This window comes from Rhinoraja longicauda, chromosome 30 (genome assembly GCF_053455715.1).
Source record: "Rhinoraja longicauda isolate Sanriku21f chromosome 30, sRhiLon1.1, whole genome shotgun sequence".
Lineage (NCBI taxonomy): Eukaryota > Metazoa > Chordata > Chondrichthyes > Rajiformes > Arhynchobatidae > Rhinoraja > Rhinoraja longicauda.
The window spans coordinates 214,774-242,293 of record NC_135982.1 but is presented as its reverse complement, the minus strand read 5'-3'; the positions used below and the strand labels follow the sequence as shown (position 1 = coordinate 242,293).

The 27,520-nt window shown below is 45.7% G+C and overlaps 1 protein-coding gene across 5 annotated transcripts in view; it reads left to right on the top strand.

Moving 5' to 3' along the window:
* Positions 1-18,111, top strand: part of prkcz (protein kinase C, zeta) — a 426,501-nt gene extending 408,390 nt beyond the window's left edge. For 2 of the 5 annotated variants that reach the window (XM_078425701.1, XM_078425698.1), the window contains one exon: positions 12,169-18,110. In XM_078425701.1, coding sequence (XP_078281827.1) covers positions 12,169-12,256 — 88 coding nt within the window. In that variant the 3' untranslated portion in view covers positions 12,257-18,110. Of the gene's footprint in view, positions 1-12,168 lie in introns of all 5 variants that reach the window. The other 3 variants (XM_078425703.1, XM_078425702.1, XM_078425700.1) reach the window with 2 other exon arrangements.
* Positions 18,112-27,520: the final 9,409 nt, after the last annotated feature.

The following is a 27,520-nucleotide window of genomic DNA, read 5'->3' as shown; positions in this document are numbered from 1 at the left end:
ACTATGGCACTGGAGGAGGCCCATGACAGAAAGGTCAGACTGGGAGTGGGAGGGGGAGTTGAAGTGCTCAGCCACCGGGAGATCAGGTTGGTTAAGGCGGACTGAGCGAAGGTGTTGAGCGAAACGATCGCCGAGCCTGCGTTTGGTCTCGCCATTGTAGAGAAGTTGACATCCAGAACAGCGGATACAATAGATGAGGTGCAGGTGAACCTGTCTCACCTGGAAAGACTGTTTGGGTCCTTGGATGGAGTTGAGGGGGGAGGTAAAGGGACAGGTGTTGCATCTCCTGCGGTTGCAGAGGAAACAATCCCCACAGTCCCCACGAGGCAGAGTCCCACAGCACGTGGTCTGACTCTGCTGGGTCCTACTGCCCACCTCCTCCTCCAGGGAACCACAGCAGGGGTTCCACTGCATCTCCCCCTTCCCCCTCTCACCAGGCGACCCTAGCTACTCCCCACATCAGTCCTCATGCCCCCCTCTGCCCTGTAACCTACCACCCCCCCACCATACATTGCCTCCACCTACGCCTGCCCCCTGCCTCCATCCGACCCTAACCCCCACACTTGCCGGGTGTTCACCATCCCCTCCTGACCTCCCCCTTTCAGACACTGAACGGTCTGTCCTCACCTTTGTTCCCCTCCGCCCCCACATCAACGAGTTCCGGGTCCACCATGATGTGGAGCTCTTCTTCCGTCGCCTCCTCCTCCGAGCCTTTTTCCATGGGAAGGAGTCCTCACCCCCCACTGATGACCCCTTCTCCCGTCCCCAGCGGACCCCCTCCTCTTGGACCCCCCCCCCCCCCCCCGGTTGGCCAACTACCCTCACTAGAACTTTTCATCTCCAACTGCCGGAGTGACATTAACCACCTCAAATTCTCCACTCCCCTGACTCACTCTAACCTCTCCCTTCCAGAACGTACAGCCCTCCACTCACTCTGCAACAACCCTGACTTAGTCATCAAACCCGCTGACAAGGGAGGTGCTGTGATAGTCTGGCGTGTTGACCTCTACCGGACCGAGGCCAGACAACAATTCTCAGACACCTCCTCCTACTTATCCTTGGACCATGACCCCACCGACGAGCACCAGACCTTAATCATCAGCACCATCACAGACCTCACCAATTCCAGCGCTCTACCCTCTAATGCCTCCAACCTTATCGTTCCCCAGCCCCACACGGCCCGATTTTACCTTCTACCTAAAATCCATAAACTGAACTGTCCTGGCAGACCCATTGTTTCTGCCTGTTCATGTCCCACTAAATTTATTTCCACCTACCTCGACTCCATCCTATCCCCCCTGGTCAAATCCCTCCCCACCTACGTCCAAGACACCTCACATGCTCTCCGTCTACTCGATAACTTCCGGTTTCCAGGCCCCCACTCCCTCATCTTTACCATGGATGTCCAGTCACTCTACACCTCCATCCCCACAAGGATGGTCTTGAAACCCTCCGTTTCTTCCTCGACCATAGAACCAACCAATCCCCATCTACTAACACTCTCCTCCGCCTAGCAGAGCTGGTTCTTACCCTTAACAACGTCTCCTTTGACTCCTCCCACTTCCTCCAAACCAGAGGCGTAGCTATGGGCACTCGCTTGGGCCTTAGCTATGCCTGTCGGGTACGTCGAACAATCCCTGTTCCAGACGTACATTGGCCCCATTCCCGAACTCTACCTCCGCTACATCGACGACTACATTGGTGCTACCTCTTGTACCCATGTAGAACTCACTGACCATGCACTTCACTACCAATTTCCATCCTGCTCTTAAATATACCTGGACTATCTCCGACATCTCCCTACCGTTTCTGGAGATCACCATCTCCATCACAGGAGACAGACTAGTGACTTGACATCTACTACAAACCTACTGACTCCCACAGCTATCTGAACTACACTTCTTCCCACCCTGTCTCCTGCAAAAAGTCTATCCCCTACTCCCAATTCCTCCATCTACGCCGCATCTGCGCCCGGGATGAGATGTTTCACATTAGGGCCTCATTCTTCAGGAAACGGGGCTTCCCCTCTTCCATTATAGATAAGGCTTGCACTAGGGCCTCCTCTACATCCCGCAGCTCCGCTCTTGCTCCCCCTCCTCCCATTCGTAACAAGGACAGAATCCCCCTCATCCCCACCTTCCACCCCATCAGCCAGCGTATCCAACAAATCATCCTCCAACATTTCCGTCACCTCCAACGGGACCCCACTACTGTCCACATCTTCCCATCTCCCCCCCTGGTCCACTCGTCCCTTCCTATCCAAACCACCCCCTCCCCGGGTACTTTCCCCTGCAACCGCAGGAGATGCAACACCTGTTCCTTTACCTCCCTCCTCAACTCCATCCAAGGATCCAAACAGTCTTTCCAGGTGAGACAGAGGTTCACCTGCACCTCCTCCAACCTCATCTATTGTATCCGCTACTCTAGATGTCAACTTCTCTACATCGGCGAGACCAAATGCATGCTCGACGATTGTTTCGCTCAACACCTTCACTCAGTCCGCCTTAGCCAACCTGATCTCCCGGTGGCTGAGCACTTCAACTCCCCCTCCCACTCCCAGTCTGACCTTTCTGTCATGGGCCTCCTCCAGTGCCATAGTGAGGCTCACCGGAAATTGGAGAAACAGCACCTCATATTTCGCTTGGGCAGCTTGCAGCCCAGCGATATGAACATTGACTTCTCCAACTCTGTCCCTCTCTTCCCCTCCCCTTCCCAGTTCTCCCACTGTCTTCCTGTCTCCACCTATATCCTTTCTTTGTCCCGCCCCCCTGATATCAGTCTGAAGAAGGGTCTCGACCCGAAATGTCACCCATTGCCTCTCTCCTGAGATGCTGCCTGACCTGCTGAGTTACTCCAGCATTTTGTGATACCTTAGAAACATAGAAAATAGGTGCAGGAGGAGGCCATTCGGCCCTTCAAGTCAGCACCGCCATTCATTGTGATCATGGCAGATCATCCACAATCAGTAACCTGTGCCCAACTTCTCCCCATAGCCCTTGATTCCACTCGCCCCCAGAGCTCTATCTAACTCTCTCTTAAATTCATCCAGTGATTTGGCAGAGAATTTCACAAATTCACAACTCTCTGGGTGAAAAAGTTCCTTCTCACTTCAATTTTAAATGGCTTCCCCTTTCTTCTAAGACTGTGCCCCCTGGTTCTGGACTCCCCCAACATAGTGTTGAAGATTTATAGATAAAATCAAATGTAATGTGGAGTATCGGGATCAGAGTCAATTTTCCCATATGCCAATCGAAAACCACCTCACCCAACTCTGTTCCAGCTTTCTCTTCCCACTACAACGTCAGATGAAGGGTCCCAACCCCAAGCGTCACTTATCCATGTCCTCCAGAAATGCTACCTGATCTGTTGAGTTTCTCCAGCACTTTGTGTTCTTGGGGTACAAATACATAGTTTTCAGAAAGTGGCATTGTGGATAGATAGGTTGGTGAAGAAGGCTTTTGGCATGATTTCTCCATCACCGCCACATCTGCTCCCAAGATGAGGCTTTCCACTCCAGGACATGTCTTCTTTCTTCAGTAAACATTTTCCTCCTGGTGTTATGGATAGTTCCTTCACCTGTGTCCTCTGTGTCCTGCAGTTCCGGTCTCGCTCCCTTTCCCTCCAGGCAGCATATGGATAAAGTTCCTCTGGTGCTCACCTTTCACCTCACCAGCCTCCACATCCAACACATCATTATGTCAAATCAGATTATTTCTGCCATGTCCAACATGATCCCATCACCTGTAAACTTCCTGTCCCCTTATCTGCAGAAACTACTCTCTCAGCAACTGCTTGGTTTGCTCATCTATTTCTTGACAATCCACAACCTCCCAAAGCACTTTCTTCTGCAACCTCAAGACATGTAATGTCTGCCGCCAATTCCCTCGCCTTCATCCATGCACCCCAGCAGCTCTTCCATGTGAGACAAAGATTCACGTGCACCTCTTCAAACCTTGTCTACTGTATTTGGTCCTTCTGATGTCGCCTCCTTTACATCAGTGAGACCAAACATAGACAATATAGACTATAGACAATCGTTGCAGGAGCAGGCCATTCGGCACATCGAGCCAGCACCGCCATTCACTGGGATCATGGCTGATCATTCACAATCAGTACCCCGTTCCTGCCTTCTCCCCATATCCCTTGACTTCGCTATCATTAAGAGCTCTATCTAACTCTCTCTTGAAAGCATCCAGGGAATTGGCCTCCACTGTCTTCTGATGCAGAGGGTTCCACAGCTTCACAACTCTCTGACTTTGCTCCTGTACTCCACTCCTCTAAATGGCCTACCCCTTATTTTTAAACTGTGGCCCCTGATTTGGGACTCCCCCAACATCGGGAACATGTTTCCTGCCTCTAGCGTATCCAATCCCTTAATAATCTTATATGTTTCAATAAGATCCCCTCTCATCCTTCTAAATTCCAGAGTATACAAGCCCAGTCGCTCCAGTCTTTCAACGTACGACAGTCCCGCCATTCCGTGAATTAACCTCGTGAACCTACACTGCACTCCCTCAATAGTATCATATCATATCATATCATATATATACAGCCGGAAACAGGCCTTTTCGGCCCTCCAAGTCTGTGCCGCCCAGCGATCCCCGTACATTAACACTATCCTACACCCACTAGGGACAATTTTTACATTTACCCAGCCAATTAACCTACATAAAAATGTCCTTCCTCAAATTTGGAGATCAAAACTGCACACGATACTCCAGGTGTGGTCTTACTTAGGCCCTGTACAACTGCAGAAGGATCTCTTTGCTCCTGTACTCCACTCCTCTTGTTATGAAGGCTAACATTCTATTAGTTTTCTTCACTGTCTCCATCATGGTCTGGTTTGGCTCAGCCACCAAGCATGACATCCGGAGGCTGCAACGGATCGTTCGCACGGCTGAGAAGGTTGTTGGCTGCAACCTTCCCCCCATTGACGAACTGTACACTGCAAGGGCCAGGAAGCGAGTGGGCAAGATCATCTCTGACCCCTCTCACCCTGGCCACAAACTCTTTGAAGCACTTCCCTCTGGAAGGCGACTCCGGACTGTCAAAGCAGCCACAGCCAGACATAAAAACAGCTTTTTTCCACGAGTGGTAGTTCTACTCAATAACCAAAGTCTGTATTTTCATTTTTGCTCTGGTTATTTTCACCCACATGTTTAGACCGTAATGTCGTATCCTTATTGTTTTGACGTGTTTATGCTTTATTCTTAATTGTTAAGTGTATGTTTTTGTTGTAATTTGTGAGCGGAGCACCAAGGCACATTCCTTGTAAATGCTCATACTTGGCCAATAAACTTATTCATTCCTTCATTCATTCATACCTGCATGCTTACTTTCAGTGATTGATGAACTAGGACACCCAGAACTCGTTGTACTTCCCCTTTTTCTAACTTGACACCATTCAGATAATAATCTGACATTCACATTAGGCAGGAAATGGTGTTGGGTAGACTGATGGGACTGAAGGCTGATAAATCCCCAGGGCCTGATGGTCTGCATCCCAGGGTACTTAAGGAGGTGGCACTAGAAATCGTTGACACATTGGTGATCATTTCCCAATGTTCTATAGATTCAGGATCAGTTCCTGTGGATTGGAGGGTAGCTAATGTTATCCCACTTTTTACGAAAGGAGGGAGAGAGAAAATAGGAAATTATAGACCAGTTAGTCTGACATCAGTGGTGGGGAAGATGCTGGAGACAATTATAAAAGACGAAATTGCGGAGCATTTGGATAGCAGTTACAGGATCGTTCCGAGTCAGCGTGGATTTACGAAGGGGAAATCATGCTTGACTAATCTTCTGGAATTTTTTGAGGATGTAACTAGAAAAATTGACTGGGGAGAGCCGGTGGATGTAATGTACCTTGACTTTCAGAAAGCCTTCGGCAAGGTCCCACATAGGAGATTAGTGGGCAAAATTAGAGCACATGGTATTGGGGGTAGGGTACTGGCATGGATAGAAAATTAGTTGGCAGACAGAAAGCAAAGAGTGGGGATAAATGGGTCCCTTTCAGAATGGCAGGCAGTGACTAGTGGGGTACCGCAAGGCTCAGTGCTGGGACCGCAGCTATTTACAATATACATTAATGACTTGGATGAAAGGATTAAAAGTAACATTAGCAAATTTGCAGATGATACAAAGCTGGGTGGCAGTGTGAACTGTGAGGAAGATGCTATGAGGTTGCAGGGTGACTTGGACAGGTTGTGTGAGTGGGCGGATGAATGGCAGATGCAGTTTAATGTGGATAAGTGTGAGGTCATCCACTTTGGTGGTAAGAATAGGAAGGCAGATTATTATCTGAATGGTGTCCAGTTAGGAAAAGGGGACGTTCAAGAGATCTGGGTGTCCTAGTGCATCAGTCACTGAAAGGAAGCATGCAGGTACAGCAGGCAGTGAAGAAAGCCAATGGAATGTTGGCCTTTATAACAAGAGTTGAGTATAGGAACAAAGAGGTCCTTCTGCCTTTGTACAGTGCCGCACCTGGAGTACTGTGTGCAGTTTTGGTCTCCAAATTTGAGGAAGGATATTCTTGCTATTGAGGGAGTGCAACGTAGGTTTACTAGGTTAATTCCCGGAATGGCGGGACTGTCATATGTTGAAAGACTGGAGCGACTGGGCATGTATACACTGGAATTTAGAAGGATGAGAGGGCATCTTATCGAAACGTATAAGATTATTAAGAGGTCGGACACATTAGAGGCAGGAAACATGTTCCCATTGTTGGGGGAGTCCAGAACCAGGGGCCACAGTTTAAGAATAAGGGGTAGGCCATTTAGAACGGAGATGAGGAAAAACTTTTTCAGGCAGAGAGTTGTAAATCTGTGGAATTCTCTGCCTCAGAAGGCAGTGGAGGCCAATTCTCTGAATACATTCAAGAGAGAGCTAGATAGAGCTCTTAAGGATAGCGGAGTCAGGGGGTATGAGGAGAAGGCAGGAACAGGGTACTGATTGAGAATGATCAGCCATGATCACATTGAATGGTGGTGCTGGCTCGAAGGGCCGAATGGCCTACTCCTGCACCTATTGTCTATTGTCTATTGCCTTCCGGTTCTTACCACCAAACTGGATAACCTCACATTTATCCACATTAAACTGCACCTGCCATGCATCTGCCCACACACACAACCTGTCCAAGTCACCCTGCATTCTCATAGCATCCTCCTCACACTTCACACTGCCACCCAGCTTTGTGTCATCTGCAAATTTGCTTATGTTACTTTTAATCCCTTCATCTAAGTCATTAATGTATATTGTAAGTAGATGTGTTCCCTGCACCGAGCCTTGCGGTACCCCACTAGTCACTGCCTGCCATTCTGAAAGGGACCCATTTATCCCTACTCTTTGTTTCCTGTCTGCCAACCAATTTTATACCCTACCATGTGCTCTAATTTTGGCCACTAATCTCCTATGTGGGATCTTATCGAAGGCTTTCTGAAAGTCTTGGTACACTACATCCACTGGCTCTCCCTTGTCCATTTTCTTAGTTACATCCTCAAAAAATTCCAGATGAATAGTCAATCATGATTTCCCCTTCGTAAGTGCTGACTTGGAACGATCCTGTTACTGCTATCCAAATGTTCCACAATTTCTTCTTTTATAATTGACTCCAGCATCTTCCCCACCACTGATGTCAGGTTAACTGGTCTATAATTTCCTGTTTTGTATCGCACTCCTTTCTTAAAAACGGGATAACATTCAATCCACAGGAACTGATCCTGAATCTATAGAACATTGGAAAATGATCACCAATGCGACCACGATTTCTCGAGCCACTTCCTTAAGTACCCTGGGATGCAGATCATCAGGCCCTGGGGATTTATCAGCCTTCAGTCCCATCGGTCTATCCAACACCATTTCCCGCCTAATGTGAATTTCCTTCACTTCCTCCATTACCCTAGGATCTCTGGCCACTAGAACATCTAGGAGATTATTTGTGTCTTCCTTAGTGAAGACAGATCCAAAGTACCTGTTCAACTTGTCTGCGATTGCCTTGTTCCCCATAATAAATTCACCTGCTTCTGTCTTCAAGGGACCCACATTTGCCTTGACTATTTTTTTCCTCTTTACATACCTAAAAAAGCTTTTACTATCCTCTTTTCTATTCTTGGCTAGCTGACCTTCGTATCTCATATTTTCTCCCCGTATTGCCTTTTTAATTATCTTCTGATGCTCTTTAAAATAGTCCCAATCCTCTGGCTTCCTTCTCATCTTTGCTATGTTATACTTCTCTTTTATATTTATACTGTCCTTGACTTCGCTTGTCAGCCACGGTCGCCCCTTACTCCCCTTAGAATCTTTCTTCCTCTTTGGAATGAACTGATCTGCACCTTCTGTATTATTCCCAGAAATACCTGTCATTGTTGTTCCACCGTCTTCCCTGCTAGGGTATCTTTCCAGTCAACTCTGGCCAGCTCCTCCCTCATGCCTCTAGAGTCCCCTTTGTTCAACTGTAGTTCTGACACTTCCGATTTTCCCTTCTCACTCTCAAATTGTAGATTAAAACTTATCATATTGTGATCACTACCTCCTACTGGATCTTTTACCTTGAGTTCCCTTATCAAATCCAGTTCATTAAACAACATTAAATCCAGAATTGCCTTCACCCTGGTAGGCTTCAGTACAAGCTGCTCTAAGAATCCATCTCGGAGGCACTCCACAAACTCCCTTTCTTGGGGTACAGTACCAACCTGATTCTCCCAGTCTACCTGCATGTTGAAATCTCCCATAGACACTGTAGCATTACCTTTGCGACATGCCAATTTTAACTCTTGATTCAACTTGCACCCCATGTCCTGGCTACTGTTTGGGGGCCTGTAGATAACTCCCATTAGGATCTTTTTACCCTTACAATTCCTCAGTTCTGTCCATACTGACTCTACATCTCCAGATTCTATGTCCCCCTTGCAAGGGACTGAATGTCATTCCTTACCAACAGAGCAACCCCACCCCCTCCGCCCACCTGTCTGTCTTTTCGATAGATCGTAAACCGCTGAATATTCAGCTCCCAGCCCTGGTCCTTTTGCAGCCATATCTCTGTAATTGCCACATCATCTTGCTAATATCTAACTGCGCTTCAAGCTCATCCACTTTATTTTTCGCGCATTCAAATACAACACTCTAACTTTGGCATTCACCTCCCTTCTCACACCAGTCACTATCGGTCCTGATCTTACTCTCTTATCCCTTCTCGAACTTTCCTTCCCATTAATTCGGGAGTTTTTTGCAACTTTTCCTGTAATCACTTCCCCTTTAACTCCATCTTTATGTTCCCAATTTGTCAACCCCTCCCCCCTAGTATTTAGTTTAAACCCACACGTGTAGCACTAGCAAACCTGCCTGCCAGAACGTTGGTCCCCCTCCAGTTAAGGTGTAGCCCGTCCCTTTTGTTCCGGTTCACCCCTACCCCAGAAGAGTTCCCAATGGTCTATAAATCTAAATCCCTGCTCCCTGCACCAGCCCCTCAGCCATACATTCATATCCCCTATCTCCCTGTTCCTGCCCTCAACAGCATGAGGTACAGGAAGCAATCCATAGATAACCACCCTTGAAGTCCTACTTTTCAGTCTCACGTTGCAGAACTTCCTTCCTCTTCCTTCCGACGTCGTTTGTGCTCACGTGCACAACTACTTCTGGCTGTTCACCTTCCCTCTCGAGGATGTTCTGAAGTCGGTCCGTGACATCTTTAACCCTGGCACCAGGGAGGCAACAGACCATCCTCGAGTCTCGCCTGCCACCACAGAATCTCCTGTCCGCACCTCGGACAATGGAGTCACCCACCACTATGGTTCGACCCGATTTCGGTCTCACCGGTCGAGTCTCATCGTTAGTATTGGAGCCACCGACCTGTCCGCCATTTGGACTGGAAGTATCTTCTGCTCCCAAGAGGGTGTACCTGTTTTCATTTGGCACAGCTACCGGGATCTCCTGCACTCCACTTGTACTCCCCTTTCTCACAGTCACCTACCTTCGCTCTTCCTGTATCCTTGGCATGACAACCTCACTGTCCAGGAAACTCTCGTTTTCCCGGATGACTCTGAGGTCAACCAACTGCTTCTCCAGTTCCCCCACACGTTCCTTCAGGAGCTGCACCTGGACACAATTCCTGCAGGTGTAGTTTCCAGAAGGTCCAGCGGTGTCCCTGCCTTCCCACATCCTGCAGGAAACACACTGCACCAATTTGCCTGCCATCTCTGTGAGTCACCTTCTTTTGTAACAAACTTTCCAGCCAATGAACTCTTTTCTCTGTTTCCAAACCGCCTGCTCCTCCGAGCTCCATGCAAGTACAGCCAGATAGACTAGGCGGCCGTTTTGCGGAATACTGTCTGCTAAGGTCTGCTGGATCTCCCAGTCACTAACTCTTTCCATTCCCATACCGATCTTTTTGTCCTTAGCCTCCTCCATTACCAGAGTGAGACTGCACCAAAACCAGAGGAACAGCACCTGATATTCTGTTTGGGTGGCTTGCAACCCAGCAGTATGGACACTGAATTCTCCCACTGCAATTGTTTATTTTTGGTTACCCTTCTATAGGAAAGATGCCTATATGCTAAAGAGCAAGCAAAGATGATACACAAGTATGTTGCCTGAACATGAGGCCCTGAGCCATAGGGAGGGTTTGACAATCTTGGACTTTATTCCTTGGAGCATAGGTGGCTGAAGGTTGATTTTATAGAGGTGTATAAAATCATGAGGGGAATAGAAAAGGTGAATACATAGACTTTTACCCAGGGTAGGGGAATCAAGAACTAAAGGTTTAATGTGAAAGGGGTAATATTAGGAACCCGAGGGACAACTTTTTCACACAGGTATATGGAGCAATCTGCCAGAGGTAGTATTTGAGGCAGGTACAAGAACATTTAAAGGACATTTGGATAAGCACATGGATGGGAAAGATATGGAGATATATGGGCCAAACTCGAGCCAATGGGACCAGTTTAGATAGGGCCTCTTGGTCACCCTGAACAAGTTATGCTGAAGGAGCTGTTTCCGTGCTGTGTGAGTCTGACACTGTAATTAGTTTGAATTATTTTTACTGTGATATCCCCCGGAACAAGTAGACTCGATGGGCGAATGGCCTAATTCTGCTCCTTTGTCTTATGGACCGAACGTTCCTCACCACAGCATATCTATCTATCTATATATATTACCAGAACTCTCATCCTGTTTGTGTGTATATATATTTGGTGGTTTGTCCGTTTGTTTGTTTGATCTGGAAATATAGCCAAAACGGTACACGATAGCACCACATGATAGTGCACGTTAGACCCACCCTACTCACCATTGCAGTGGCAAGTTTCATTTAAATTGGTGTTATAGTTTTTAAAGTTATTGACATTTTAACATTTACAAAATCACTTTTCCATTTACCCTGGCCGTCAGCCGCGTTCGACGGGAACCCAATAGCCGCCTGGCCAATGAAGGTCGAGGGCGGGATGGGATCTGACCAATGGGAGCTAGGAGGGAGGCTGGACGTGCCCGAGTTCGCCTCCGTCTCCTCCAGCGCCCGCTTCAACCGACGGCGTCATCCAGTCCCCGCCCCCGCCCAGCCCCAGCACCATGAACCATCACCGGACTACAACCCCCAGTGGGCATCTTCTTCTCCTCCTCCTCCCGTGTCTCCTCCAGCGCCCGCATCAACCGACAGAGGTGTCATCGACGACTCCAACAACAATGGCGGCCCCTTTCCTTCTTCTCCACCTTCTCCCGTTCCGCCATCTTGTGCACGCCTCCCACCACGCTGCCTGCCGGGAGATATAGTCCACGCTCCCACCCGGCCCCGGACCATCAACGGACTACAACCCCCAGCGGGCAGCACGGCACACACACACACACACACACCTCCAGGGTAATAATAAAAATAACAATGATATAATATTAATAATACTTAAAATATAATAATGTAACAATATAAAATGGGGGGGATGGATTGGGTGAGTGGGGGGGGGCGAGGGGGGGAGTGGGAGAGGGGAGGGTGCTAGACCAATGCAGGAGAGCTTTGGGCCTAATGGGTCCACCCTGTTCTAGTAGTATATATATATATATATGCATGTAGTATATACAACATTTAGTAAGTTTCAGATGTATGTAGATCTTTGAGTTTGTTTCTTGGAATCACCATTTTTTTAAATGTTGCTTCAATATCAACTTTTTTTTTCACCCTTGCAGAGATGTAATAAAGAGAATTGACCAGTCAGAATTTGAGGGATTTGAATATATTAACCCTTTGCTGATGTCATCAGAGGAGACCATATGAACAAAGAGCATTTGAAGGTGGAACTGTTTTACCTCATTTGTCAAGGTCAGCTTCAGTGAACGTTGGACTCAATTTTGACTTGTCAAGTTGGTGATTTTTTCCAAGCCTACCTGCATGCAAGGTTGTGGATCTGGTGCAAGTTTTCCAAGAGTGCTGCAAACGTTGGTGACTGCTGCTCGAGCAACACAGATTAAGGTTGTTTTAACAGTCGTGTTCCATCAACAGCCACAGTTTCTTCTTATTAACTGGACATTGATTCAATTGGCATTTTGTAAGTGAAGGGAAGACTGCCTGACCCGTGCCTGCTTCCGTGAAGGATTACTCCTTTTGTTCCCTCAAAATAAGGAATTATACGATGGTTTCTATGAAGGAACTTGGAGACGCTGCACTCTCTCTCTCTCTCTCTCTCTCTCTCTCTCTCTCTCTCTCCCTCTCTCTCTCTCTCTTTATAAGTAGATATTCAGAGGCTTGACCTCAAGAGAAGGAATGTACCATACTATATTATTAATGAACAGTAGTGTGGGTATCTACACCATTACCTGAGATTGCCTTTTGACAACTGGCTAATGTGATTTATAAACCATTGATGTAAGCAATAAAATACAATAAATCTGTGCTCCATTGGTCAATAATGTACACTTGGATTAATCTTGGAGTAACATTACACTGTCAAGATATAATCCAGAAATACATTATTAACCAATGAACCACAGTTCTTGTTAATTGCTGCTATATTATATAATGCCATGGAACAACTGGTTTTAAAGAATTTAGAAAAATCTGCAGTTTTATCATATTGAATATTGTGTGATATATAGAGCTAGATGCATTTATTTAGTTTAGATTAGAGATTCAGCATGGAGATAGGCCCTTCAACCCACTGAGTCCATGCTGTCCAGCAATCACATATTCACACTAGTTCTGTGTTATCCCACTTTATCATCAAACTCCCTACACACTTAAGCAGTTTACAGAGGCCAATTAACCTACAAACCTCCATAATGTGGGATGAAACCCACGCAATCACTGGGAGAACTTGCAAACTCCGCACAGGACAGCACTTGAGGTTAGGATGGCACTGTGAGGCAGTAACTCTACCAGCTGCGCCACTGTGCCCCCTCAAATTATTGCACTGTAGGTTACAAGTACACTTTCCGCAGCTATTTACAATATACATTAATGACTTAGATGAAGGGATTAAAAGTAACATTAGCAAATTTGTGGATGACACAAAGATGGGTGGCAGTGTGAAGAAGGGTCTCGACCCGAAACGTCACCCATTCCTTCTCTCCTGAGATGCTGCCTGACCTGCTGAGTTACTCCAGCATTTTGTGAATAAATACCTTCGATTTGTACCGGCATCTGCAGTTATTTTCTTACACTGGAATTTAGAAGGATGAGAGGGGATCTTATTGAAACATATAAGATTATTAAGGGATTGGACACATTAGAGGCAGGAAACATGTTCCCAATGTTGGGGGAGTCCAGAACCAGGGGCTACAGTTTAAGAATAAAGGGTAGGCCATTTAGAACGGAGATGAGGAAAAACTTTTTCAGTCAGAGAGTTGTAAATCTGTGGAATTCTTTGCCTCAGAAGGCAGCAGAGGCCAATTCTCTGGATGCTTTCAAGAGAGAGCTAGATAGAGCTCTTAAAGATAGCAGAGTCAGGGGGTATGGGCAGAAGGCAGGAACAGGATATTGCTTGTGAATGATCAGCCATGATCACATTGAATGGCGGTGCTGGCTCGAAGGGCCGAATGGCCTACTCCTGCACCTATTGTCTATTGTCTATAAGTAAAAGTAAAGTTTTTTGGTTTCTTGCTAGACTTGACCAATTGTCATTTGTTAGAATTAATCTTCATGTAGTTATGATAAAGACAGTAGGATTTATAGCTTGCAAAGAAATGGAATATGTTTCGCAACGGAGAACGGAATAGTGTTTATCCTTCGCCCTCATGGAAAGTGTATTAAAATAGACAAAGGCTGTTTATAAAAATAATCACTAGTTAATGCTGTATTTTAAAGCTTGGAGTCGTGCTGACCATCATTTAAACCTAAATCAAAACTGTACCAAATCAATGATACTGGATGGGCCCTTGGATGGTTAATAATCTGAACCCCCTAATTTCTAGATGGCAAGCAACTAACAAACCAGCAACAAAAATAGGTTTTGATTTGTAGCCAATATCTTATTCAGAATCCATAAAGTCTTAATGTTTTTTTGCACCATTTATTTTGATTCTCCATCAGTCAAATGTCACACAACATGGAAACAGCCCCTTTGCCCCAACTTTCTCATGTCGACCAAGATTTCCTATCTACAGTAGTTCCACCTGCCCACATGTAGCCCATGTTCCTCTAAACCATTCCTATCCACATATCTGTCCAAATGTCTTTAAAATATTATTATAGTACCTGTCAACTACCTCCTCCGGCAGCTTGTTCCATATACTCACCTCCCTGTGTGTGAAAAACTTGCTCCTCAGATTCCTGTGAAATATTTCTTCTCTCATTTTAAACCTATGTTCTCTAGTTATTGATTCTGCTACTCTGGGTAAACGTACTCTGCTACCCTATCTATTCCCCTCATGATCATTTACACCTCCATAAGATCACCCCTCATCCTCCTGCGCTCCAAGGAATAAAGGCCTAGCTTGCCAACCTCACCCTACACCTCAGACTCTCAAGTCCTAGCATCATCCTTGTAAACCTTCTCTACACTCTTTCCAGCTTAACAACATCTTTCCTATAGCAGTGTTGCCAAAACAGAACACAATACTCTAAATGTGGCCTCACCAACGTCTACCCTTACATTTCTCCACAACAGTTTTTTTATTTTTGAAATAGCTTCTAATTCAGAAATTATGAAACTCTGTGTGCAGATTCCAAAGATTGTGACTTTTGTGACAGTGAAGTGCCTAAAATGTTCTCTGACTGGGTCAGATATTTATTTTAAAGATTAATTATAACCCGAATCCGGGAGAAATATTTACAGGGATGTCAGAAAGAACAATGTATTAAGATTATTATCACAATTTCACCAATGTACACACACTATTCATAATTTATATTTGAAATAGTACAATCTGCTTCTTTCTAAAATGAGAGGAACAAGGCAGTCTCTAAAACGTGTGTGGACAGGTTAAATGTTGTGGTCTGCTCTGTCACTGCTTCAATCTGAACAATGTGAAAATCAATTAATCGTAAATGGTGAATACTGAGCAACTTAAGCATTCATTAAATTATTTAAATAATTACACGACGATTTATAAATCCATAATTTCTACGGGTTTATTTTTGTTGGTGCTGCCTTGAATTGGCATTACACTTTCAACCCCTTGAACCACTTGAGTCTTGACTTTTCAACCACTTGAGTCCTGATTTAATAAGGTCACAGAACCTTATAAAATGATGTCCTTTTCCTTTTTTTCCTGTTAGGCAAGGACTTTCAGATTTTGCACAATTGCTTGCATTCCATTGAATTTAAACGTTAGAAAATGTATAAATTAAATAAAATGTTCTAAATGCACAACAGGTCCATAGGCAACTGAGGACAAGAAACAGTGCTATTTCTCAGCAAGGGCAATAATCGAGCTGTCAAATGTTCACTGCTTTTCTGCACCTGCTCAATTTCTGTTTTTCTTCACAACTGCAGAATCATGTTCAAGAAAAAAACGATGTACAAAAGGATGGCTCTGCACCAGCATAAGCAGAGTTTGCTCCAAACTAGGCTTATTTCACGCAATGGAATTAATTCAACCATTCACTCACTCACACCTTCAATTTAATCAGAGGATCCATGGCATTATATATTCTAACAGGGACTGCTCACATCTTAGCCAATCAGATTTTAACCACCTGGTCTATGATGTTGCTGGATATTGGGCCGGCTGCCAATGTTAGAGAAATGTATGCAAGCTCACGTAAAGCAGTGGTTTCTTTCTGTTGCTAAATACACTGCTATTTGCTTGTTCATTCCTCTCCACTTTTGCGATGTAAACTATGCGTGTTTCATTGAGGCTGATTATATTGTGCTGGAGGACATTTTTTTATATTTTATGTATTCCATTTTTTAAATTTGAAAATTATGAAGGATGTGATCTAAATGTGCTAATATAATGTTTCCATGGTCAGGCTAAATGGATGTGTGATCAACAAAGGCAATTCAGAGAAAGGAAATGAATGTAGTGAGTGCTTGATCCAGGCAAATGCTGGGAAGAGGTTTTATCTATCGTTTCTCTTTTTAATGTTATAAATATAATAACAAACAGAAGCACAGAGCCAGGTCTACTTTGGCTCCCAACTCTATGTCAATTTTTCTCCAGAAACTGAAAATTCTAGAAATATACAGAAAGCTGTCGGCATTTGGAAGAGAATGGTGAATGTTTCAGGTAGGACCCGTCACCAAACTGACCAGCTGTACGCAGAATGATTATCTTTGGTGGTAAACACCAGCTCTGGTAGTCCAATGGCTTGGTAACTATGCAAGAAATGCAGAAGGCACATACCAAGTGGTGGACTGGACCTTGGAATCCATGGTTACTCAATGTTGTAGCTGGTTATCAAACAGATTCATTTTCTTCCAAGTGCCATTCACCTGCCGTGCTGTGTACCTCTTTCTACCTGGATGAGGAAAGTCACAATAGATAAAGTTCCTCCACCAAAAATCACGGAATACATTGTGTTACCTCTCAGTTCAAAGAGAGTGACGAGTATCCTAGCGCCATAGAATCACGGTGGCTTTGTTTTTGATTGACAAGGGGCAGTGTTCATTTTTTATAAACCTTTTATAAGAGGTGCACCGATAAAACATTTCCTGCATCACACTTCTCCAGAGGTTCAACTACACAGCTAATGATCACAAACTAATGATGTTACAGAACACTGCCACCAGTACTGAGGTGGAGGAAAGGAAATCAAATCTCACTCTTTTGAGCTCCAATGTTTTTTTATATGGAAATCTGAGCACAGAAAGAAGGCGTGTGTCCCAGCGAGTATCCAACCAAAGGAGAATTTCCCTGCATCGTCTATCTGGCTCCTTTTTAATTTGATCACTTAGGGAGTTTATATAAATAAGTTTCAAAGACAACTAGACACATAAAACCTTAAATCCTGTCCCATCATCAAATATTATCCCCGATTTAACCATAAGGCATTGCTCCATGAGCTTGTTTCTCTTATTATTTTTTTAAAATGTCTATCTAAATTATTTTATCAGTCATTGGTGTTCAATGCTGTGGCATTGAAATCTGTGCGCATCTATTTTGCTCCTCGTCAATCACCACAATAATTTATTCAGAACCAGGAATAGAAACGGAAGAGTTGCAAAAGAAATAATAAACACACAGCCTAGATGCCCCAGAATATTACCAATGTCTGAGCTTTACTTGCTGTATGCACTTAATTTTAGCAGATTCTCAGTCTGCAACATATGTACAGAACATTTTGTGAAATATTGCAATGGGAATCTGTGCCTAAGGAAAATAATCAGTTTGGTCTGACCTGTTAAAATTTAATAAGGTTCTGGTGCAAGTGTACAGTGGTCTAACTTTGATTAGTCCTTAAGAAATTAGAGCCAATTTAATTACTGTAAAATAGTGAAATGTTCATTGTAGTTATTTTGTATAATGACAGTTGATTTATGGGTGTGAATTGTACTGTTCTTGCCTATTCTCATAAAAAAATGCTAATTTAAAAAAATTCTCAAGGCTTCTATGCCACTCATGGTTAATTTGGGGGCAGGGACTATGTTATAAACAGTAAAGTAGCAAGGCTATTCATGCACTTCTGAATTAAACATTCTAGTGAAACTATAAAACTGATTCAATATCCAATGCATGAACTTTTAGAGTGTAGTATAACCGAGGTTCTTCAAGTGTGATCTATTCAGTGTTATTTATTGGTCTGAAGAAGGGTCCCGACCTGAAACATCACTTATCCATGTTATCCAGAGATGCTACCTGACTCACTGAGTTAGCAACATAGAAAATAGGTGCAGGAGGAGACAATTTGGCCTGCACCGCCATTCATTGTGATCGTGGCTGATCATCCACAATCAGTAACCCGTGCCTGCCTTCTCCCCATATCCCTTAATTCCACTAGCCCCTAGAGCACTATCTAACTCTCTTTTAAATTCATCCAGTGAATTGGCCTTCAGTGGCAGAGAATTCCACTATTTCACAACTCTCTGGATGAAAAAGTTTTTTCTCATCTCAGTTTTAAATGGCCTGCCCTTTATTCTTAGACTGTGGCCCCTGGCTCTGGACTCCCCCAACATTGGGAACATTTTTCCTGCATCTAGCTTGTCCAGTCCTTTTATAATTTTATATGTTTCTAAGTCCTTTTATAATTTATATGTTTTTAACTCAGTTGCTCTGGATGATGGAATTTATGGTTTTGTATCCAGGTTTGCAAATGATGGAAAGAGGGAGGGGCAAATGGAGAATGCAGCCAAATGGCCTAATTCTTCGCCTCTGTCCTCTGGTCTTACTCTCGCACTTTGTGTCTTTTTCGGTAAACCAGCGTCTTCAGTACCTTGCGTCTGGTGTTATTTATGTACTGCCCCGGTACAGATCTCTCCTGGGGTTAGCTATCATTATGCTAAGAATCAAGTAGTGGGAGGAGCAGTAAACCATTACCTTCAATGAGGAAACAAATTGTTATAGATGGTATGAAAAGTCATTTTATTCCTTGCCAGAATCCAGTTAATACAAAAATACTACACCTGTTTGGACAGTGGAAAAATTGAAGATTTCCAGTTTAAATAGTCTGTTTTCTTTTCAGACTTCTTCACATTAACCAGATCAAAAGGCTGTTAAATGTTACTAGTATTGACAGACCTGTGTTTGAAAGATACTCCAACAGTGTTCACTATACTTCATTGTAGCCAACAAAACCTTCCTTAAGTGACAACTTAAATAATAAATCATTGCTAAATTCAAGGATTTAACTGAATGTTCGCTAAACGGAAGAGACTTGCATTTTAGAGTTTTGAGATACAGTGTGGAAAGAAGCCCTTCGGCCCACCAAGTCCATGTCGTCCAGCAATCACACCTACACTAGTTTTATGTCCTGCACATTCAGGACAATTTACTGAAACTAATCAACCACCAAACCCACCAATCTTTGGAATGTGGGAGGAAACCAGATCACCTGGAGAAAACCCATACTGTCACAGGGAGAACATACCAACTCCCCACAGACACACCCAAGGTCAGGATCCAACCGGGTCTCTGGCGCTGTGAGGCAACAGCTCTATTACTACACCACTGTGCCAAACTGAGTCTTGTTATTCATATCAAGTATTACAAACTCTAGGAAGGACCGGCAGAGGAGTTGGACTAAGCTCAACCTTATTGTGGGGCCTTTGAAAGTATTTTCAAAATTATTTGTGAATTCTTCAAAATGAAACCATAAGAGGAAAAGCAAATGAACCACAATTGAGAAATAAGGAATTTATATTTTTAAATTAGGTACAATAAAACAATTGTTGCACAATGATGATTTGTTTAAAAGGCACAAGCATATTCCAATATTTTACAACTGTAAATGATGGAAATCTCAAATGATAACAAACAATGGTGAAACTAAACCAATACATCAGATTTTTTTTACTCGTGTTTATGGAAAGGGTTTTTCCCGACTTAAAATAATTTTTGCCAGAATCTGCCTAATGTCATTGGAATGGATCACAAAATGCTCAATAGACAATAGATAGACAATAGGTGCAGGAGTAGGCCATTCGGCCCTTCGAGCCAGCACCACCATTCTGGGGGGCAGTGTTAGCTGTGAGGAGGATGCTAGGAGGCTGCAAGGTGACTTGGATAGGTTAGGTGAGTGGGCAAATGCATGGCAGATGGAGTATACTGTGGATAAATGTGAGGTTATCCACTTTGGTGGCAAGAACAGGAAAGCAGACTATTATCTGAATGGTGGCCGATTAGGAAAAGGGGAGATGCAACGAGACCTGGGTGTCGTGGTACACCAGTCATTGAAAGTAGGCATGCAGGTGCAGCAGGCAGTGAAGAAAGCGAATGGTATGTTGGCATTCATAGCGAGGGGATTTGAGTATAGGAGCAGGGAGGTTCTGCTGCAGTTGTACAGGGTGAGACCACACCTGGAGTATTGCGTACAGTTTTGGTCTCCTAATCTGAGGAAAGACATTCTTGCCATAGAGGGAGTACAGAGAAGGTTCACCAGATTGATTCCTGGGATGGCGGGACTTTCATATGAAGAAAGACTGGATAGACTCGGCTTGTACTCACTGGAATTTAGAAGATTGAGGGGGGATCTTATAGAAACTTACAAAATTCTTAAGGGGTTGGACAGGCTAGATGCAGGAAGATTGTTCCCGATGTTGGGGAAGTCCAGAACAAGGGGTCACAGTTTAAGGATAAGGGGGAAGTCTTTTAGGACCGAGATGAGAACGTTTTTTTTCACACAGTGGTGAATCTGTGGAATTCTCTGCCACAGAGGGTAGTTGAGGCCAGTTCATTGGCTATATTTAAGAGGGAGTTAGATGTGGCCCTTGTGGCTAAAGGGATCAGGAGGTATGGAGAGAAGGTAGGTACAGAATACTGAGTTGGATGATCAGCCACGATCATATTGAATGGCGGTGCAGGCTCGAAGGGCCGAATGGCCTACTCCTGCACCTATTTTCTATGCTTCTATGTTTCTATTCAATGTGATCATGGCTGATCATTCTCAATCAGTACCCCGTTCCTGCATTCTCCCCATACCCCCTGACTCCGCTATCCTTAAGAGCTCTATCTAGCTCTCTCTTGAATGCATTCAGAGAATTAGCCTCCACTGCCTTCTGAGGCAGAGAATTCCACAGATTCCCAACTCTCTGACTGCTCAGAATGTTGAGACTCACCTGTGGCTGCACCTGCTGGCCAGGTGAGAATCTTGAAAAAAATTATTCTCATGTTCTGAAAATCAAACAAACTGCAGATGCTGGAAATCTAAAATACATATGTTCTGACAAAGGGTATTTGACCAGCATCATTAATTCTGTTTCTCATGCCAGAGGCATAGGGTTTTCTCTGCCATTGAGCCATCTCTGGCTGGCCATCACTGGCATAGGGCCTTCTCTGCCATAGAGCCATCTCTGGCTGGCCATCACTGGCATAGGGTCTTCTCTGCCATAGAGCCATCTCTGGTGGGCCATCACTAGCGTAGGGCCTTCTCTGCCATAGAGCCATCTCTGGCTGGCCATCACTGGCATAGGGTCTTCTCTGCCATAGAGCCATCTCTGGTGGGCCATCACTAGCGTAGGGCCTTCTCTGCCATAGAGCCATCTCTGGTGGGTCATCACTAGCGTAGGGCCTTCTCTGCCGATGAGCCATCCTGGCGGGCACTCACTGGCTTAGGGCAATCCGTGGCTTAGGGCCATCTCTGGCATATTGCCATATCTGCCTTAGGGCCATTTTTGGCATAAGGCCATCTCTGCCATGGAGCCATCTCTGCCATAGGACCATTAAAGCCATAGGGCCATCTCAGCTATATAAGCCGAGAGCCAACAAACCAATTGAGCTATCTCAGTCATTGAGCCATTTCAACCAAACAGCAATTGGGCCATCTCAGCCATAGACCCCTTCAGGCACAGCCATCTCCACCATAATAATCTCAGAAAGGGCCCATCTCTTACATAAAAGCATCACATAGAGCCATCTCAGACAGAGCATTCTCAGACATAGAGCCATAGAAGCACCTCAGCCATGGAGCCACTAGCCGTCACATAGAGACATCTCAACCATAGAGCCATATAACCATCACAGATACAGAGCCTTTGCAATCATAGAGCTAGGTCAGCCGTAGAGCCAATTCGACTATCGACCCAGGTCAACCATAAAGGCCATAGAGCCTTCTCAGCCATAGAACCGTCAGCCGCAGAGCCATCCCAGACATAAATCACTCACAGCCATAGCGATATCTCAGACATAGAACCCTCATACATAGGAGCTTCAGAGACATGGAGCCATCTAAGACGGAGCAATCCCAGCCATAGAGCCATCTTGTCTCCTGAGGCCCTTCTAGGTTATAGAACCTTCTAGCACTATCTCACCCATAGAGAGCAGTAGATTCGTCTCAGACAGTGCCATCTCATACAGGACCCATCACAGATATAGTATCACAGACATTGCCATAGCCATAAAAGCATACCAGCTGTTGAGGCCATCTCAGCCATAGAGCCGTCTCAGGAAAAGAGTCATCTCAGGTTAGGAGTCATGTCAGCCATGGTTATCTCAAGACAGAATTATCTCAGGCAAAGAGTCATCTTGGCTATAGATCCATCAGGCAGAGAGCCAACAAAGCCATAGAACTGTTGAGCCATCTCAGCCATACCGTCATCTGAGACATAGAGCCATCTCGACCATAGAGACATATCAGACATTGCCATCACAGACACAGGATGTATCACAAACATAGTGCCATCTCTGCCAGAGCCATGGTTATCTCAAGACAGAATTATCTCAGGCAAAGAGTCATCTTGGCTATAGATCCATCAGGCAGAGAGCCAACAAAGCCATAGAACTGTTGAGCCATCTCAGCCATACCGTCATCTGAGACATAGAGCCATCTCGACCATAGAGACATATCAGACATTGCCATCACAGACACAGGATGTATCACAAACATAGTGCCATCTCTGCCAGAGAGTCATAGAATTATCTCAGCCACAGAACCATCTCAAGCATACAGACATCTCAGCCATAGAAACATTTCAGCCATACAGGCACCACAGCAGTATGTCCATCTCATCTGTAGAACCAGGTTGAACTATCGTGTCATCTCAGCCATAAAGCCCTCAATCATGGAGACATGTTGGCAAAGCCATACAGACATCACAGCGATATAGCCATCTCGACTATAGAACTATTCAGCCATAGGGCCATGGGCGCATTGAGCCATCTCAGCCACAGGGTCATTTCAGCCATTGAACCATAGAACCAACTCAGGCACCGAGCTATGTAGCTATATAGTTTTCTCAGCCCTAGAACCATTGTCATCTTAGCAATGGAGCCATCGCAGACATACCGCCATTTCAGACATATTGCCATCGAGCCCTGAGCCATAGAATTATTCAACAGATTCAACAGAGCTTTATTTGTCATTCAGTACCAAGGTACCGAACGAAATTACATAGCAGTCATACACAAAAAAGAACACAAGACACATGACCCCAACACAAACGTCCATCACAGTGACTCCAAACACCCCCTCACTGTGATGGAGGCAACAAAACTTCCACTCAGCCAAAGAGAAATCTCTGCCATGGAGCCAATTCATCCACAGAGCCTTCTCAGTCATAGAGCATGCTCAGCCATCTCAAACATAGAACCATCTGAGACATAGTGCCATCTCAAAAAAAATCCATCACAGGTTTTGCAAACATGGAGCCATTTCAGCCATATGCCCATTTTAGCAACAGAGCCACACAGACACATCAGCTACAGAACCATCTCATTCATAGACGTCCCAGCCATTGAGCAAATCACAGCCCTATTGCCATAGAGCCCTGAGCCATAGAATCATCAGTCATAAGGCAATCTCTGCCATAGCTATCTTAGCTATAAGACCATCTCAACCTTATGACCACCCCCGCTACAAGGCCATCTTGGAGCCAGTCCTCAATTGAGCCGTCCTCAGTGTACAGATATAGGATAAAGGGAATAACGTTTAGTGCAAGGTAATGTCCGATTAAAGATAGTCCGAGGGTCTCCAATGAGGGAGATGGGAGGTCAGAACCACTCTAGTTGGTGAGAAGACGGTTCAGTTGCCTGATAATAGCCGGGAAGAAACTGCCCCAGAATCTGGAGATGTGCGTCTCCACACTTCTGTGCGTCTTGCCGGATGGGAGGGGGGGAAAGAGGCAGTGGGGGGGCGAGGCTGGTCCTTGATTATGTTGCTGGCCTTGCCGAGGCAGCTTGAGGTGTAGATGGAGTCGATGGAAGGGAGGTTGATTTGTGCACGTGATGGCCTGGGCTGGGTTCACAACTCTGCAATTTCTTGCTGGTCTCGGATGGAGCTGTTCCCAACCCGTTGCTGTGATGCATCCCAGTAAAATGCTTTCTACGGCGCATCTGTGGAAGTTGGTGAGAGTTGTTGGGGACACGACGGACTTTCTAAGCCTTCTGAGCAAGTAGAGGCGTTGGTGTGCTTTCTTGGTCGTTGCTTCAATATGGACGGTCCAGGAGAAATTGTCGGCGATATTGACTTCTTGGAACTTCAAGTTTTTGTTTAGTTTAGAGATACAGCACGGAAACTGGTCCTTCAGCCCACCGAGTCCATGCCGACCAGCAATCGCCTGTTCGCACACTGGTTTAGTTTAGAGATACTGCGCAGAAACAGGCCCTTCGGCCCACTGAGTCCGCGCCGACCAGCGATCACCAGTAAGCGCGTAGGAGAGTCAGTAGGTGTTGTTTGCTTAGATTTTCAGAAAGCCTTTGATAAGGTGCCACACGTCAGGCTGCCAAGGAAGATGAGAGGCCACGGTATCAATGGGCAGAGGGTGGCATGGATAGCAGGGGTGCTGGATGGCAGAAGACAAAGAGTGGCAATAAAGGGGCTTCTGCCGCTTGGCCACCAAAATACCGCAAGGGCCGGTGCTGGGGCTGCTACTCTTCATGTTGTATATTAACGATTTGGACGAGGGGATTGAAGGATTGGTGGCCAAGGACGGGGCTCCCCTTGAATATGGCAGCTGTTTGGACCAAAGATAATAGAGCTCTATGATCTAGGGTTTGGACCAAAGATACTAGAGGAACAAGATAGACCCTAAAAACCGGAGCCTGATTTGTTTTTAGACAATAAAGTAATGGCCGATAAGTTGGCGCAGTGTGTTTCCTGCAGGATGTGGGAAGGTAGGGACACCACTGGGGCTTCTGGGAGCTACACCTGCAAGGACTGTGTCCAGGTGCAGCTCCTGAATGGACGTGTGGTGGAGGTGGAGAAGCAGCTGGATGACCTCCGGGAATGCGAGAGTTTCCTGGACAGGACCTACTGTGAGGCTGTCACGCCAAGGGTCCAGGTCAAGCGAAGGTATGAGACTGTTTCAGCGAGGAGTGAACGTAGACTCCAGGAGACTCCGGTGGCAGTGCCTATTGCAAACAGGTACACCCTCTTGGGAGCTGTCGGGGCAGAAGACGCTTCCAGTCCGAGCAGCGGACAGGTTGGCAGCTCTAATCCAGGCAGGAGACTCGACCGGGGAGACCAAAGTCAGGAGGAGCCATAGTAGTGGGTGACTCCATTGTTGGGAAGAAGACTGAGAAGTAGGACGTCGAGGGTGGTTGTCTCTGGACTGTTACCTGTACCTCATGCTGGAGAGGGCAGGAACAGAGAGATCGGGGATATGAATGTATGGCTGAGGGGCTGGTGCAGGGAGCAGGGATTTAGATTTCTAGACCACTGGGATCTCTTCTGGGGTAGGGGTGACCTGTACAAAAGGGACGGGTTGCACCTTAATAGCAGGGGGACCAACATTCTGGCAGGCAGGTTTGCTAGTGCTACAAGTGTGGCTTTAATCTAAGTAGTGGGGGGGAGGGGTTGACAAATTGGGAATATGAAGATGGAGTTAAAGGGGAAGCAAATACAGGAGAAATTGCAAAGGACTCTCGAATAAATGGGAAGAGAAGTTCTGAATGGGATAAGAGAGCAAAGTCAGAGCCAATTGTGTGAGAAGGGAAGTGAATAACGAAGTTAAATAACGTATTTAAATGCGCGAAGTATGAAAAATAAAGTGGATGAGCTTGAGGCTCAGTTATACATTGGCAAGTATGATGAATCACAGAGACATGGCTACAAGAGGACCAGGGCTGGGAACTGAATATTCAGGGGTAGACAACACAGACAGACAGGTGGGCAGAGGGGGTGGGGTCATCTGTTGGTAAGGAATGATATTCACTCCCTTGCAAGGGGGGACATAGAATCAGGAGATGTAGAATCAGTATGGATAGAAATTAAGAATTGTAAGGGTAAAAAGACCCTAATGGGAGTTATCTACAGGCCCCCAAACAGTAGCCTCGACATAGGTTGCAAGTTGAATCAAGAGCTAAAATTGGCATGTCGCAAATGTAATGCTACGGTGGTACGGAGGAGCCAGCGCTGCCGTCGCAGCTGCGGCTTGCCTGCAGTCCGTCTGTCTTTTGTGTTTTTTGTTGTTTTTGTCTGAATTGTAGTTTAATATGATGTAGTGTTGTATGTTATGTTTTGGGGGGGGGGGGGTGGGAGGGAACGGGAACTGTAACATTCTCTCTCCAGAACGGAGACGTGACCTTTGTTTCTGTGTCGTGTCTCCGTTCCCGTTGCGGCCTACCACCGGCCATTCACCTGGGAACACCTGGGGCTCTGGTTCGCAGAGCCCGCGGCGCGGACTCACCACCTGCGGCGCTGGCTGCCTGCGGATGTTGCGGGCGCGGCTGCGACTCGTCTCCGGAGGCTCCGGCGCAGGCCGCGTGGACGTCGGAAGCCCGCAGACCCCTGGATGGGGGCCGACATCGGGAGCTCCGGCAACGGCAGAGGCAGCGTGTTCGCCCGCCCCGAATCGCGGGGCTTGGGTCGGCCCGCCACGGACCTTTCACCGTCCGGCGCGGCCTGAAATAGGCCGTTGACCTTTCACCGCCCAGCGGCGGCTTCAATATCGGGAGCCCCGACCGCCCCGACGTGGCAAATCCAACAGCCTGACCGCGGGACAAGACGGCAGGGAAGAGAAAAAGACATTTTGGCCTTCCATCACAGTGAGGAGGGACTGGAGGAGACTCACTGTGATGGATGTTTCTTTTTGTTTGGTGTTAGTTGTGATTGTATGTGTTATTGCATTTTTATTGATTAATCTTATTGGTCTTATTGTTCAACTGCGGGTAATGTTTCATTTTACTACACATTTATGTGTATGTAACAAATAAACGACTATTGACTATTGTTATGGGAGATTTCAACATGCAGATAGACTGGGAAAATCAGGTTGGTAATGGACCCCAGGAAAGAGAGTTTGTGGAGTGCCTCCGAGATGGATCCTGAGAACAGCTTCTACTGGAGCCTACTAGGGAGAAGGCAATTCTGGATTTAGTGTTGTGCAATAAACCTGATCTGATAAGGGGACTCAAGGTAAAAGAGCCATTAGGATGCAGTGATCACAATATGATAAGTTTTACTCTACAAATTGAGAGGGAGAAGGGAAAATCGGAAGTGTACAGTATAGCAAACGGGATTACAGAGGCATGAGGCAGGAGCTGGCCAGATTTGACTGGAAGGAGGCCCTAG